The following is a 15,817-nucleotide window of genomic DNA, read 5'->3' on the forward strand; positions in this document are numbered from 1 at the left end:
GATTTGCTGAATCATGTTTCATTGTGTTTCTAGTACTTTAAATGACACATCGTCTGTCCACTGAAACTGTGTTTCATTTCAGAAACAGAAAATGACAAATGCAAGTTAAGAATTTCTCTTTGTGTATATTGTGTACATAACCTGTATTTTTACTGCTGGCTTGCACCCATGTTGTAGTTATGTGTCATGACTTTAGTCACATATCCAGGGTCATTCTGACTGAGTTGTGAGTTTAGGACAGTCTGTAAACTTTTGTCTGTGTGTGTTTTTTTTCCAGGATAAAGTAGCATCTAATTGAGACTGAATCTTGCCAAACCAGCTTCTCGGTAATAAAGCGTGCCTCCTTGAACAACAATATTTCACCAGATGACATCGTGGAGCCGCTGTATCAGTCTGCAGTCTGTCAGATGTCTGATCATACACTAAGCCTCTTCATTAGACTTTCAGAGAGTTTTTACACTAAAGTTTCCGTTTAGACAATGTGACATGAACCCCATGTTCTAATAACAGGTCAAGGAAGTCACATGTTGATACAGTTTATGGAAGATGATAAAATGGATTGCAGCAGTTGTTGAGAGAAATTGTTTCACTTCCTGCTGACTTGTGCTCTGTGCTCCATGGGTTAATAAATAACAGCAATTGATTGTTATCACAGGTAGCTAATTTAAAAGCGGCCAATCAATGATTTACATAACCTTCAGTCGCAAAAAATAAAATAAAACATATCAAAACATGATACTACTTAATTTATTTTCCACCACATCACTGCTTGTGCTGGTAAAAATTCTTGATTGTCTAAAGAGTAGTCTTCTGAGTGATCAGTGGTGTAGACTCAAAGTTTGTTAATTCATCTTCATGTGGGTTATTCTCTTGGGCTTCAACATTTATCACAAAATTAAACATTCATATTAATTTAAATTCTTAAAGTTTTTTGATGTGTCTGTTTTGCTTGCCTTCTTACATACATATCACACTGCCAGAAAAGCTGCATTTCTGCAGTGATCGGTTCCAGCAACCATAAAACCCACCATGTTCCCATTCATATGTATTTAAGTTGTGTGGATTTGATCAGGGGGTTCAATCAAGCAATGAAAAATACTTGAATTTTTTTCTGTGTCTAATTTTTCCAAAAATATATACGGGTATTCTAATATGTATGTCTTAACTTATCAAACCATGATTTTCTTTTTTTTTTTCACTGTGTCTGCAATGCTTACATTGAAGTAAAAATTTTAAAATGAATTAAGTCACATCCATATGTAAAAATGTCATTATTTTTTGTTTGTTCACACTGAAGTAGGACATATTTGGCATGTTTGATAACTACTAGTTTTTCTACAAGTTAAAGGTTTGTCAAGGTTTGAAAGAAACACAAAGTGTAGGCACTGAATCATTTAAAATAAATGTTTTATATGCTGCTTTTTTTCTTTTGCAATGTGTTTTCAGCTTTTGTAATGATTTCAATAAAAATGTGAAGATTCATTTGTGCATCATTAAATTCTTGATATGACAGTAACACTGTTTCTGTTTCAACATTTTATAAACATTTGTACAACAATATCAATAATGTTGTTGTTGTAGTGATTATTATTAGATTATTATTAGTAAAAGATTAAAACTACTAAAACACAATCAAATGAAAATAATTCACTGAAATGCACTTCTATTAAAGTGATTTACTGAAAGAAATAGAGTTTATAGCTCTTCTCTCTTCAGGTCATCAAGTCTTTTCAAAGTCTAGGGACCCTGGCTGTGAAGGCCCTATCACTTGAATGTTGATGTCCAGACCTTGGAAAAATAAGAAAATCTGAGTATCTCAGGGATCAAATGAGGCCATAAGTTGATAAAAGTTCAGAGATATGCCTAATAAGCTCTCTCAGTGCCAACAAGTAAATATTTTCCATGAAAACATGCTATAAATATGCTAAAAGCTTATTTTCAGTGTAATAAATGATAGCAGTTGAGGTGCTGAGAGGAGGCTAGTGTTAAAATAGAGCTTGAAAAATGAAACCTCTACCCCAACATAACATATGATGAGAGAAATCTGCAATACAACCATCATCTGTTTCTTTAGTCAACTGAAGAAAGCTCACAGCTTGATCAGTTTTATATTATCCCTTTCTTACTTCTAAGTAATATATTAAGTCAATAATATGTAACTCATGGCTGTACTCAAAATGTAATGTAATGTAAGTACATTTATCGACTGTCGTGCCATATTCAGCTACATACTGACAGTTGTGCAAAGGTCCTGATGGACAACCAGTCATTCCAGACCAGTGAGCTCTGGAAACTTAATCCAAAAGAAGATAAATGCAAGCTGTGAATGCTCCCAGACTGTAACATTTTAATCAGACAAATACATACATACTTACTGGACACATACAGTAAAATATGTGTACACATAAACATAAAGCTTTTGTGAAACACCTATAAAATGAATATGGCTGATTTCCAGGCATGAATTCCAGTTTAAACCTGACATGGTCTTTTATGTGCCTAGAAACGTCTACCATCCTCTCATGTAAACCATTTAAAACCTCAGAAACAGACTTATTCTTTGTCTGTAAGGATGAAATTAGTGTAAGTAGTAGTAGTAGTGTAATTAGTGTAAGTGATGTTTTTACTTGACACAGACCCCATCCACTTACAGGTGTTATGTATACATTAAATCATTAGTCTCAAGTGGATCACAGGAAAAAAAAAAAAAAAAAAAACATACAGCAGTGGTAAAATTAGTCCACCATAAGTAAACTTATACAAGACATTATTTGGATTACTTTTTTCTGAACCTACTTGTAGTACACATACCTGAAATATATTACGTAATATGACATAGGATGTTTCACTTCTGGGCAGTAACCAGCAGAGAGCAGCAGTGAATGCTTTTAATTACTAGATGTGAGTGTGAAAGATGCCATCCTGAGGGAGGGTTAGTGTTTGCATGGTAAAAAAAGGAGAACCAAACAAGCCCAGACCTAAGTTTATGTGGTGGTGGCAAGTTTCTCTTCCTTTTGCAGGATGTATATTTAGGAATGGGCATGTAAAAGACTCTATTACACTCTATTTTTCTCTGTTGTGTTGATAAGAGAGCCTGTAGCTTTCTGGCTTCAGTTCACACCAGGATGTAGAGGCATCTGACTGTAAATTTTCACCTCTGTGAGGAAGGACAACCTCAAGGGTGCAAATAAATAATATCCAAATGTGAAATTCTCCCTGACAGTCTTGACACACACACACTGAATACCTTCTTCACAGAACAATGAATCTGAGGTTAAATGAATTTGTTTGTCATGTATTTATTTGATCTGATGTTATATACAACTGTTTCATTCTTAGTCCAGCAGATATTCACAATTGCTCCCAATGTCGAGCTGTTTGCACAGTAACAGCTCTCTGAGCTGTTTGGCAATCTGCACCAACTCCACTCTAACTCTGTGAGACATGTCGAGGGAGTTCTGGAGCCACCAGGCATGAAACCAGCTGGGAGGTAGATCCAGTCAGAAGCTTTATGGAGTGAGGGGCAAATTATCTCTCTATCTCTTTACTTGGTGAATACTTCCAACAAACACAGTGCATGCCTTTAAATCTGTGTTTCCATTTAAAAGTACCACAGCTAAAGGGCTTAACTTAGAACAAGTACAAACAGAGCTCATTAAGGGCAAAAGCTACATGTTAAAACTGCATACATGCAGCTGTTCCTAGATAAGGATTAATGGGCCTGTGATTTGTCATACTAATACAAATAATGCAGTCTCAGGTCACAGTAGTATAAACATACTAATTACCACTGATTAAGCCAGTAGCAATAAATGTTTCTCAATATTTATAACTATAATGCTGCACCGACAGTTAACTTGAGAGTTAGGTTTCTTTATGTTTTGGATTGGACTGATATTTTTGCTTAATGAGGGTCACCAGTTTTTCTTTTCTTCCCTGTCAAAAATCCATTTTGTCCATCTTCTTTTCAAGTGATGTATCGTTACCTGAATAAATCTTTCTGATGTGGGAGCTTTCCAGCATCAAAGCCAGCATTATTGGTCCCACATGAGCAAGATTATTGTTTGCTCATTATATTTTACTGTATGTCGCAGTATGTGTTGTTTGTCCCTTACTATAAAGATTATTAACATCAAATACACATGTGACAACAAAAAACAACATAGACTTTGATGCCAATTAATTTTTGAATTACTAAATTTTATGTAACTTTTGCTGAGCACTACCAGCATCTGCAGCCACAAGTGGAAATTAGGTACAGGATACATGAGTGGTTAAGGGACAGTTCATGTACAGAAAACAAAGCCTATCCATCACTTGATTGGAGCTGTGACTGCATAGTCTCACTTGTGAACTGAGACATGGCTGAACTGTGTATATTCCTCATGATCAGCCTCCAGGGCTAGAGGTGCTGCTGCTGTAAAATTAGTTTTTAATTGCTCCCAAGTCTTCTCTCTACAGTTTGGCATTAGTCTTGAACTTACTGGAACTGATTCTGACATTTTGAGCAGCTCACTCAGTCATGCATCTCTCGTGGGAGATCAACCCAAGTTATAATATAGCAATGCAAAAACAGACATTCTGGACATGGAGTGGGGATGTCAGAGGCACCATTCTCCATATTACAAGTCAATGCACTATCAAAATGATTTTGAAATGATTTGTAAATGAATGAATTGAAATGATCAGTTTTTGATGTGAATCAGTTTTTAACAGTACAGCAGATAACACCAGCTTTAGTGTATTAAATGAAATAAAAAGTCTTCTTGCTGCTTTTTAATTCCATCTATTGACCTATTTATTCACTTATTCCTCCATCATTATAGACTGACAAAACAGCTCACCATACTAGCACATACTTCTGTCAGGCCACCAGCACTCGATGCTGATTAACATGTGTACATGTACAATATCTAAGCTACAGATTTTTTCTATATATGGTTAATATACATCTGAGGATATTGCACAAATCATGTTTCATTCATCACACAGATTCAGTAAAAGTAAACAGATTAAAACTTAAAGCCACTACGTGTATAATTCAAAAATTTCTGACTTTAATTCCCCCAGTGTTAGTATCCAAACAAAACAAACAAACAAAAAAAAAGAGTGTTAAGTAACAGTCACACCACAAAATTATATTTGATTGTCCATATGAAATACTAACACACTAGTGGGCCTGGCTGGGCTAGCACTGATCTAAGAGCTTTTCTCTGTTTTTCTCTCTACTGTTTACTTGCACGCCATTTCTTCCAGTGAAAAGTTATTAAGCAAGGAAAACAAAGCACTCAGTTAACACATTCATTAGCTTGTTAGCTTAGCTCTGTTGCTAATGGAGCAGCATCTTCACAGTTTATTTAAAAGACCTACAGTCTTTATACAGAAAGGTTTGGGCTCCTGTCTAATAAACATTGTTCTTATGTGGAATAGTTTTTACCCCCACAAATGATTTTAGATAAAAGTGGATGGTGTGACACAGGTAATAAATTATGATAACTGATGCTGTTTCAAATTCTGGTGTGACCAGGTCTTTAGACTGCATGTAATGCCACCCATCACAATTCTACACAATTCTACACATAGTGGCTTTAAAAAGGATTTTACATGGCCACAAAGTGAGAAGAGTATAACATGGAAACATTGTTACAAGAGCAGCATTGGAAACACAATGAGTACACTTGTCTGATGAAGACATACGATGTGCATGAGTGTGCGTGCGTATTGAATAACACACAGTGCTACAGCAGGGTAAGACAGAGATCAACAAGGGCACATTAACAGGCCTGTTTTGTTGAATGGAGAGCATCAGAGTGGCCATGACCTCCACAGAGATGTAAACTCTTGATGAGTTCCTCAGCTGCACTCTCACCCACCCGTTCCCTTGTAAACAGAATAATCCTTCCACCCTCTCCCACCTCACCCCTGGACTCCACCCTCATAAGCTCCTCACTTACTCACACCCGAACCCGCTTTCTGCCGAGTGACAGAAAATCAATATGTGCACAGAAAAAATGGCCTCCCATCACTGATGCCCCTGATACAGAAAAACATGGGGTGAAAGTGTGATGCTATTTCTGTCAGTGGATTTTGATGCATCCACCTGCTAATGCACACACAGTCAGGGTCAGTCAGTTGCCAGTCAGGGCTTGCCTTATGCTGTAACATTTTTTCTTACTACTATTACTACTTACTATTTGTTGCTGTCATTAAAAAAAACAACAACAACCTAATGAGTTGCTTGTTGGATGGATTCCCCAATGTACTCGCGCAATCAACAGCTGTAACAGGATACATGAGAGATACACTGCTGTTTGTTCAGTGAAGTGAATTTTATACAGGCTTATATGATCTTCCATTAACTTTTCTACATACATTAGTTACATACAGTACATATTATCAGTGTCAGCAGTCCCCTTTCACTGTCAAAACTCACTCATTTTAAAGGCTTAACTCAGCTCTATGACAAAAATGACAGAGGTTGTGATGATGCTACAGTGGTAAACCAACTTCATTGCAAAGCATCGGGGGAAAAGTTTGGGACTGTGAGACTGTGAACACCCCTGCAAGTAGTGGAAAGGGCTTGCCTATACATATACAGCAGAGGTATATTATATGGTTAAGATGATTATTACAGAGATGAAATTAAGTTCATTGGATGGAGGAGCTCCAACATTCTTTAGATTTTTTTTTACCATTGTCCATGTCCACAAATATTTAATGAGGAGAATCAAGTACATTTGTACAAGTACCATGGACATTACCTTCAGCTACAACTATTACCTAGTATTAGTCATTCTGTTGGTCAGATATCAGCAGTTTCAAAAAACCTTCACGTGCTAATGCACCACAGGCCATGCGTGTAAAGGCCATGAGTCCGATGGGTTACTGCGTAACTTTTCCATTAGCACAGCTGGTAAACCAGAAGTTTGTCACCCCAAAGATCCTCGTTTTCAACAGCAAGTGAGTCAATTTATACATTTTTTCATCAATAGAGCCAGCATACATCCTGTTTTGTGGTCCCTCTCGAAGCACCAAGCTGGTTGTGCCAACCTTGTGCTTGTCCACTGGTTTACCAGATTCCAGATTGTCACCACAATACATTTTTTCTCAGTTCCTCTTCTTCATTTTCTATCTATAAGGCCACTGAAATTGGCAAATGTAAATGTAGCACATAAGATGTTTAACTTTTTTTTTTTTTTTAAGATCATTCACATGAAAAAGGCCATGAGTTTTAGTTCAGATTAAACAAAAGTAATAGTACAGTACAGGATACACTACTATTGCACCATATGTGCTACAGATATACACGTGCTGATTCAAATTCAACAGGTTGTTGTTGAAACTGATGAGAAGCCCCTTATCCCGTACAACATCATCATAATTTTGTCAGCCAGCGGAGAAACAAGTTCTCAGTTCTCCCTATATCAAAGCCTGAATTAGGATGTTGATCTTGTCTCCATGCTGATTTTTCACCCTTTCCCCTTGGAGCATGTTGGATGGAGGAAATCCTTCAGTCCACAATGGAGTTCCTTCATCTGTTTCATCCCTCTGACATCCTACAATACAACTGAGCCATTTTGACCAGTAATCCCTCAAGTATGGAAATAAAGCCAGAGTCTTTTCCATTCTGTGAACCATTGGAGTGAAACTTTACAGTTACACAGCAACACAATTAGCTGCCAAAGGTCACACATCATCGTCATCATCATCATTCTGCCTCAGCCTCCTCTCATGACTCTGTCCTCTCTGGCTCCCCCTTTGTGGAAGCCGACCAACTGGATCCTGACAAAGCACGTACTGTTTCCAGATTTTCCGGAACGCTGTGCGGAATTTCTTTATGCGGAAAGCGTAAACGATGGGGTTGACGGTTGAGTTACCGTGGGTAAGGATGATGGCGATGTAAATGAGGAACTCTGGCTTTTCACAGGCAGGGCAGAAGAGGGTGATGCAGTTGAGGATGTGAAGAGGGAGCCAGCTGACTGCGAAGAGGAAAAGAACAAGGGCCAGCGACTTGGCCAGTTTGAGCTCTTTGCCAAAATAACGTCTCGGATCTGTGTGGCTTGCTGTCACCTACAGAAAGATAAAGGAGAAGATCATCAGCATACAAATTGAGCTTTAGTCTAATCAGTTCACATCTGTTTTCATAGCAAATTGTCTTTAGTTTGCTGCATGTCCAGCAAAGTGACCAGGTTTGCCCTACACAAGAGGAAGAAAGTCTAACCTTCTTATTGAGCTGCTTGTGAATCATGTAGAAAATCTCAACATAGATTGCCAGCATGAGTAGCAGAGGGGGCAGCACCCAGCCAAAAAAGTTGAAATAGACCATGTAGTCCATGCTGATGACTGTCTCAAACTCGCAGGTCACCAAGAGGTCATCAGTGATCAGGGAGCCATTGTCACGGAGAAGCTGCAGGTTATTCCAGCCCAACATAGGCGTGAGGCCCACTATGATGGACACCAGCCAACACAACAACACGGCTGTGCCGGCTCGCCGAGGGGTCACGACCCGCTTGTAGCTATGGCAACAGAAAAGAAGATGAAGCATTGTGGAAAAAAAAAACTCAGGTAGACAGACACAGAGTGTACTATTTCTGAAAATGGACATGTGTTTATATATATATATTATTATATTATCATTATTACATTATTATAGGCAATATAATACAGCCAACCTGTTAATGGGAGGTTACCAAATCTTTGTGTGTAACTGTGTAACTTTTGTAGAACAGTGTCCCTCATTGCAGCACAAGTACAAGACAACGGTAGATGATAAAACATGGTGCAACTGCAGGAAAAGTGGGAATGAGTAATAAAACCAATACAATGGTTTAGTACAAAATTGCTAAGGTTAGGTAACATTTAGCAACCATAAGTTACTGATCATACCAGACCTATCAACAAAACTCCACAGGGTGTTGAACTGAGTGAAATATTTGGGGTATTCGGTTTGTATTCCACAAAATAATATCATAAATTGTTTTGATTATTTTGTGTCTTTTTGATCTGTCTGTGTAGCATGGTAACAGATGACACACTAACTGTTCAATCTTATTTGTCTGGGAGTCACTTACAAACTCAAACATCGAGCAGAAACCAGCTAAGACATTTCTGCCTTTCAGAAGAGGAAATCTCTGGGAGTTGTTGCCTAACATAACTGTCTGCAGTTCTTTGGTATTTTAATAGGATGTCACCAATCCCATCTCTCCCACACAACTGTCTGCCTTTGGACAGCTCCATGAATTAGTCATTGTCAAAGGGACTATGGTAGACTGTTCAACCCTTATACCTAAACAGTAAGAGCTGACTCAAAGCTGGTGAAAGAAGCTCTTTTCTCCTCTCACCTCTCACTCTCTTGCATATGTGAGACGCATTTTTTCTCTCTCTCTTATCACGCCGGCCCACTGGCTAACACGGAAACACACACCACAGGAGAAGTTGCCAGAGCCAAGCTTTCATATTTCTTCTGTTTTCCTCCCTCGTTTTATCTCAGTTGTCATTGCCTCACACAGTCTGTCATATAAAGAGCACACACACTCAGGGTTTAGCCAGGGTGAGGTAGACACAACACAGGACGAATGAATGAAAGGATATTTAAAGAGACCCTGTCTGGAGTAGGTCCTCCCAAATGTGACATCAGTTTTTATCTCGACCTGCGCGCTCATAACTCTCTGCACAGCTGCTTGTAAAGCTCGGCTGTCTGTCTGCATACAGATCAGCTGTCTGTCAGACAAAAATGACTCTCTAGATTTACCTGTTGTCCGTCTATCTATACTTTCCTGTAGGATTTTGCTCCTTGTCTCCCACCTGCAAAATCCCATCCTCCAGCTAAGCTCACTAGCAATACTTGGGACTTTTTCAAATCTCTGACAGACCACCCTTATTATGATAGTGGGCTTCCAAACCAACTCTGCTATAAAAAGCAATCAGTGCTTGTTAAACTGTGTCCCTCCACAGTTTCAGGGGTGGTTTAGGGAGGGGAATTTGATTTCTGGCTCACATTATCACTTTACCAGAAGACAGTAAAAAAACAATTCACTGGTGTTTGAACCTGTCCAGATGGGGGTCTCTGGTTAAAATGGCTTGTCAGTGAGGTGGAAATAAATGTTCTAAGATTTGTGACTATAAAATCTGGTTCTTTGTTTTTCCTTTCTGGAAAAACACCAGCACCACGTTTTATACTGGTAATTTCAGTCATGAATAAAAATATTTAAGAACTTCATACAAACATGATTTAAACTAATACTTTTACAGTAAAAATAAAGCTATAATGCAGCTTTATTTTATTTTTTTTAATAATATACATGGTTCTCTACTTCATCCTGTTTTGGAATTAGGCACATTTTTAAAAACTTGCTGTGTATTCCCTTATATTGTCACTACATGCAGTACACATTCATCACTATCTGAGAAAAATGGGCTTTGAGACCCTGCAGAACACTGATAAACAACAGTTAAACCTGTAGTTTTTATATAATTCAGGATATATTTCAAATGTGTCCTTTGTAGTGTTATTTTACTCTGTATTAATGTCTTCTCACTGGCAGAGTGCAGTGTGTGTACATGTTTTGTGTGCTGGTTGCCAGCTTAAGAAATTATGCAATCCATCAACCAGCCACCATGAGCCTATTGACCAGTCATGCATTCTCAACCAGGCTCTGCCAAGCTTATTGTCAAATGAGCCAACCTGCAGTGAAACTTGAGTGTTACTCTAAGTTAGATTAAACGGCAAGGCTAGGCAAAAACAAGAGTGCAAAAAAATATGAAGATATTCACAATTATAAAATCTCCTGTTCTACTCATCAGACCAAAATGCCGGTTTATACCATAATGTTGCCTCTTACCAATTCAGACCAGAAGGGATTAAGACCCAGCATGACATGTATGACCTTTAATATGCTTCTTGCACATGTTTAGTCTGAATGGGAAACAGCTCAAGTCCTCAGAGATGTGAAATTCAGCAGTTTTAAAAGCGCCAAATGGGCTTGGAGCTTCCTTTGGACCTTAAGTATCTCAATGTAAATACCACATGTATAAATACAATAAAGTGTCTTTTCGTACACTAAGATTATCTGTCTATCTATCTATCTATCTATCATGTATAAACAACCCTTTTTTATTTATTGGTTTGGTTTGGGAAGAGGACATGGAGTATATAAGATTGTTGTCTTCTTTCTGGTTCCTTCCAATCATAATATTTGTATACTGTGACTTTAGGGGAAATTATAGGTTGGAAATTTAAACTTAAGAAATTGAAAATAAATAACGGATGGATGAATGAATGAAAATTTCCTCCTATCGTAAAATCAGATAAGAAAATGTCAGAGTCTTAAAAAAGACTGACGTTATCACTAACGCTGTAATTTCCACCAGAGATAGGACAGAGATGTCAAAGCAGATTAATGCAGCCTGACATTAAGGTTACTGTAAACTAATTAAAATGACCAGATAGTCTTTTATCCAACATGTTACAATCATTTCTGGATAGACGCGAGATTAAAATCCTGCACATGACACTGTAAGGACCGTTTTGGTTGAGTGCCCTTGGTCCAAATCGCGTCCCAGACACAAAGGCTTTCACTAAATGAGACAAGATATTGAAAACTAAAGGAATTCACCTTTAGGCCTACCTCATGGGGATTTTGACTCTCAGATAGCGGTCGATGGCGATGGCCAACAACGCCAGGATCGAACTTTGAGTGAGGACGAGCACTGTGCAGGCGACCAGCAAGCAACTGTAGAAGTGCGTCTTGAGTCCGATGCTGATGGTTATGGCGAGGGGTATGACTAGAGCCCCGACCGCAATGTCAGCCAAGGCCAGGGAGACGATGAAACAAAACGTGGTGTCTCTCAGAGACCGGTTAATACGCACAGCCCAGACGACCATGACGTTCCCGATGACCGAGGACACGGCGATCACCACCTCCATCCCGATGTACACGGCTTTAGAGGCAGGCAGACCCGAAGTCATGATCACGGATGCTGCTGGGTGAGTGAGCGCTCAACGGAGAAACAGCCGAAACACGTCGTGGGAGTTCCCTGTTTGAGTTTGTGGGTGTCGACTGAGACCCCTTGACCGAGACATCGCATGTTTTATGTCCCGCAAAGGTAAAGAAAGTGTCTGTTGCTCTGAATTATTCTGGGATCTGTTCCAGGACATCGAGCTGCGCGCCAGACGCAGAACTTAGTCTCCATACGCTCCGAGGCGTTGATTCCGAGAATGAAGTGATTCCCTGGAGCCCTGCTGGCAGGACTGACCAGGGACGGATCAAAGATACTGTATGAGTCACAAGCGACTTCCCAAAAAACGAATTAGTGGTGTTGCTCTCCTCAACGTCAGGCGTGTGTCAAAGGTCGGAGAAATACACCCAAATAGTACCAAACAGTGTCCGTTCTTCAGAAATTCGAGTTATTTTTATCACTGCACCACCAGTCACTCCATTAGCTGTTATCCATCTGTTTGGATCTGTTGGCTCACTGCAGGCACGTATTTGTTCATGGATTAATAATCCCAGTTTAGAAACAGTGTGTTACAGTCAAGCAGGGAGTTCAGATTATTATTAAAACCTCCTTAAAACCACCTCTTCTCTCTGCAAAGTCATGTGTAACTGAAAGCTCGCCCTCTACGGGAGCAGACAGTCATGAGAGGGGGGGACGTCAAACATTAATTCATATGATAGGTGCATCTTTTCACATCAAAATGTCCACAGCTGTCATTGTTTAGGCTCACTTTCATGTGTTAAAAATACTTATTTAGACCAGGAGGCTCCCAAAAATGTGATTTTAAAGGGGGATTCACCAACAACCTCTATATACCTATACCTCTCTATATTCTTATGTTTTCCTCAGAGTGACTGTAGTTACAGGCTGTCACTCTGGGGAGGACACACAGAAAGGAGACAGTATGAAGACAAATGGTAATGTGCTTTGTGTTGGAGGGAGACAATACAACAATACAGGACAACATCAGTTTGTTATCAGTGGCAAACAGCCACACTTAGCTGCACGACAGATGCTCACAAACAAACCTGTATAGATGCAAATGAGACTGCAAACACATAGGAGGCATGCAAAACTTATTGTAAACACACACTTCATCTGTGCTTGGGGCACTTGGAACAAACTCAGTCTTTTTCTCCAAACTACAGCTCAACACTCAAACAAACTGTTACAGTAACAGACACAAAATGATCAATGTCGAGGTCCCTTTCTATCACCTTGACTACAGTGAAGGACTTTCCCCTGACAGAGATTTATGTCTGACTGTATCCTCAGTCAACCCCTCTGTGACTTTCATCAAGATCACTCTGGATGAAAGCGTCAGAGCTGTTCAAACCAGGGACACCGAACTTATGGCCGCACTGGCCCAGATTTACCTTGATATCCTGGCAGCCTCTTGCTGATAAGTAAATACAACAATTCACTCCTCCTCAGCCAAAGACAAATTAGGAGGGGGTGCTTGCAATCTTTTGGCTTTATGATGTAAGAATGTGCACTCACAGTGTTAAAGGTGCACTCACAGTTTTCACAGTCAAAATGGTGAGAACTTGGCCAGACTGGTGGTAAAAAGCCTCATATGAGCTCATTATAACCCAGTTCTCTCTCTCTCTCTCTCTCTCTCTCTTGTCTAAGTTGTGATTGACCTTAAAACTGATGTTGAGACTGGGCTTGCTTATATTCATGTCAATACAATAATAAAATTTCATCCCTTTGATGTGTAGTATGTCTATTTTATTTCTTGTGAAGCTCAGTACTGAACAATAGTAAAACCGACTTGGACTAACCCCCCAGCTAGAGAGGCAATGTGTTAAAAGCTCTCATAGCTTTCAATAAGAGAGCTTTAATTTATTCATTAGAGAATATAAATATATAGTACAACAGCATGGAACTAAATACCTCTTCAAAATAAATTCAGCAAATGGTGCCAGGTGTGCCAAGTTTTGAACAAACTGAAGATTTTCTGACCCTGCAACTGAAAGACTGTACTGCACAAGGCTGAGTCATACTAGCTTGCTTCCTTTTAATGATTTGAAAATAATGACAATTAAAACTCTATTATGAATTATTATCACTAAATGACCTTTAGTGACCTTTAGTGAGAGTTCAGGGCTTCAAGCACATCATCCATGATATAATGTTTGGTTTTAAAATGAACAAAACTATGAGAGTGATGGTATGATGATAGGTAATTATTCAGTTCTATTTTCAATTTCCTGATGAAGTATTTGCATGTATTTTTGGCCACTGTAATCAGGATAATTTAAAAAATAAGATCTGTGCAACATTTATAAATAGAATAGAATAATTATTCTAGATTAAATTTAAGTGTTTCCTTGTAAATGAGGGCTTTGCCTCTCCCTAGCAGCTTTTGGGTGGTCTGTATCAGTGGTCGTCATCACTATGACTCTACATTAACTGAGGTTTTTTACTGTATATGTCGAGAAGATTGGTTCAACATATCTGAATGATGACACAAACTCTCCATTTCCATGTTTGGCCATTTATCTTAGTATATCCTGTGCTGCAGCCACCATCCCACTCTGTTCAGTGAGACGAAACACATGTGAATGTGCTCGAAGGGAAACAGTGTAGACATACTTTATGAAAAGTGATATGATTCACAGTGTCTGCTGACCTTCTGCAATTATTCACATCAGAAATATCATGAAAACTCACACAGATGAGCTTATAATTAACAATTCCTCACTCTATGACACATAAGCTCTTCTGAGAAATATAAAATATTTATTTTTTTCAGCAACAAAGAAATCAGTTTCTTCTGCACACATGTTCATATGTACAACAGCATTGCACAGGCAACAACCTCTTTTGTTCATTTTAATTTCTCCCACTGATGTTCCCTCCTGGCCTTCAGTGCTGTGTAGCACACAGGCCTAGAGTGAGACTAGACTAGACTAGAAACAGGGTACCACAGTAATCCCAGGAGTGACAAACTGTATGTGGAAGCTGTTTTGATTAAGACACCATCAAGGCGAGGACTATTTTTCTCAATCGCCCACTTCAGGTGCAGACTGTCAGCCCCAGTCTGCATCCCCACCACTGAGCCAACAGGCGCAGGTCGGCAGAGCGAGCGTGCAGGCTGGATGAGGCTGTCAAATAATATTACACTGCAACACACATCTGATTCAGACAGGTGCTCCTGCTTTAATCAGATGTGTGAAAGGAACTATTGCAGACAGAGTCGCAGGATAAAAGAAACAGTGATGCAGTGCATTTAGAAATGGAGCTAAGGTAATATACAGTGCACAAACACTCTCAGGTGATGAGTATTGACATGATCATTCCGCTCACTGTTTATTTATTACCTTTGTTGAATCCATGATTGACATAACATCCTTTTCCAATGCTGGGTGCATGGATATTTCATTGGACTGAAAGCTAATATGATCTTAATGTGAGTGTGACTGTGTTATAACCTCATCAAATTACATGCATTACATCTGTAATACAGCATTGCTACTCATTAACAGTCAGTCCATATGTTGCACTGACACACTTATTTAAAAGAAACTTTTCTAGTCAAAATAAAAAAATTGTTTAATTTAGCAGACACGCAAAAATTAAACTTGAGTTGAAAGATCACAATGTTAATAGTGGAAGAGGAAGAAGAGGCCATTGTTAGTGCTTGTTGATAATGATGCTGATCTGTTCTCTTAAGGTATACTGACTTATAACTGTATTTCTAGATCTGTTTTTCACTGTACACATCAATATAAAACAATACTTTATTTCCAAAAGCAAACTTTTCTCTGGCTTTCCAAGAAATGAGCCTCCACAGGCTCTGTGAATGCTTCCCAGC

At 38.9% G+C, this 15,817-nt stretch overlaps 1 protein-coding gene across 1 annotated transcript; it reads right to left on the reverse strand.

Annotated features, from left to right (window-relative positions):
* Window positions 1–4,773: 4,773 nt before the first annotated feature.
* LOC108889424 (adenosine receptor A1) lies at window positions 4,774–12,579 on the reverse strand. The gene is made up of 3 exons (XM_018685864.2): window positions 11,628–12,579; window positions 8,222–8,516; window positions 4,774–8,070 (listed from the first exon to the last, which is right to left on the reverse strand). Exons 1-3 carry the CDS (start codon window positions 11,966–11,968, stop codon window positions 7,687–7,689), a joined length of 1,020 nt encoding a protein of 339 aa, XP_018541380.1. The 5' UTR covers window positions 11,969–12,579; the 3' UTR covers window positions 4,774–7,686.
* Window positions 12,580–15,817: the final 3,238 nt, after the last annotated feature.

The sequence above is a fragment of the Lates calcarifer genome, linkage group LG12 (assembly GCF_001640805.2).
Source record: "Lates calcarifer isolate ASB-BC8 linkage group LG12, TLL_Latcal_v3, whole genome shotgun sequence".
NCBI lineage: Eukaryota > Metazoa > Chordata > Actinopteri > Centropomidae > Lates > Lates calcarifer.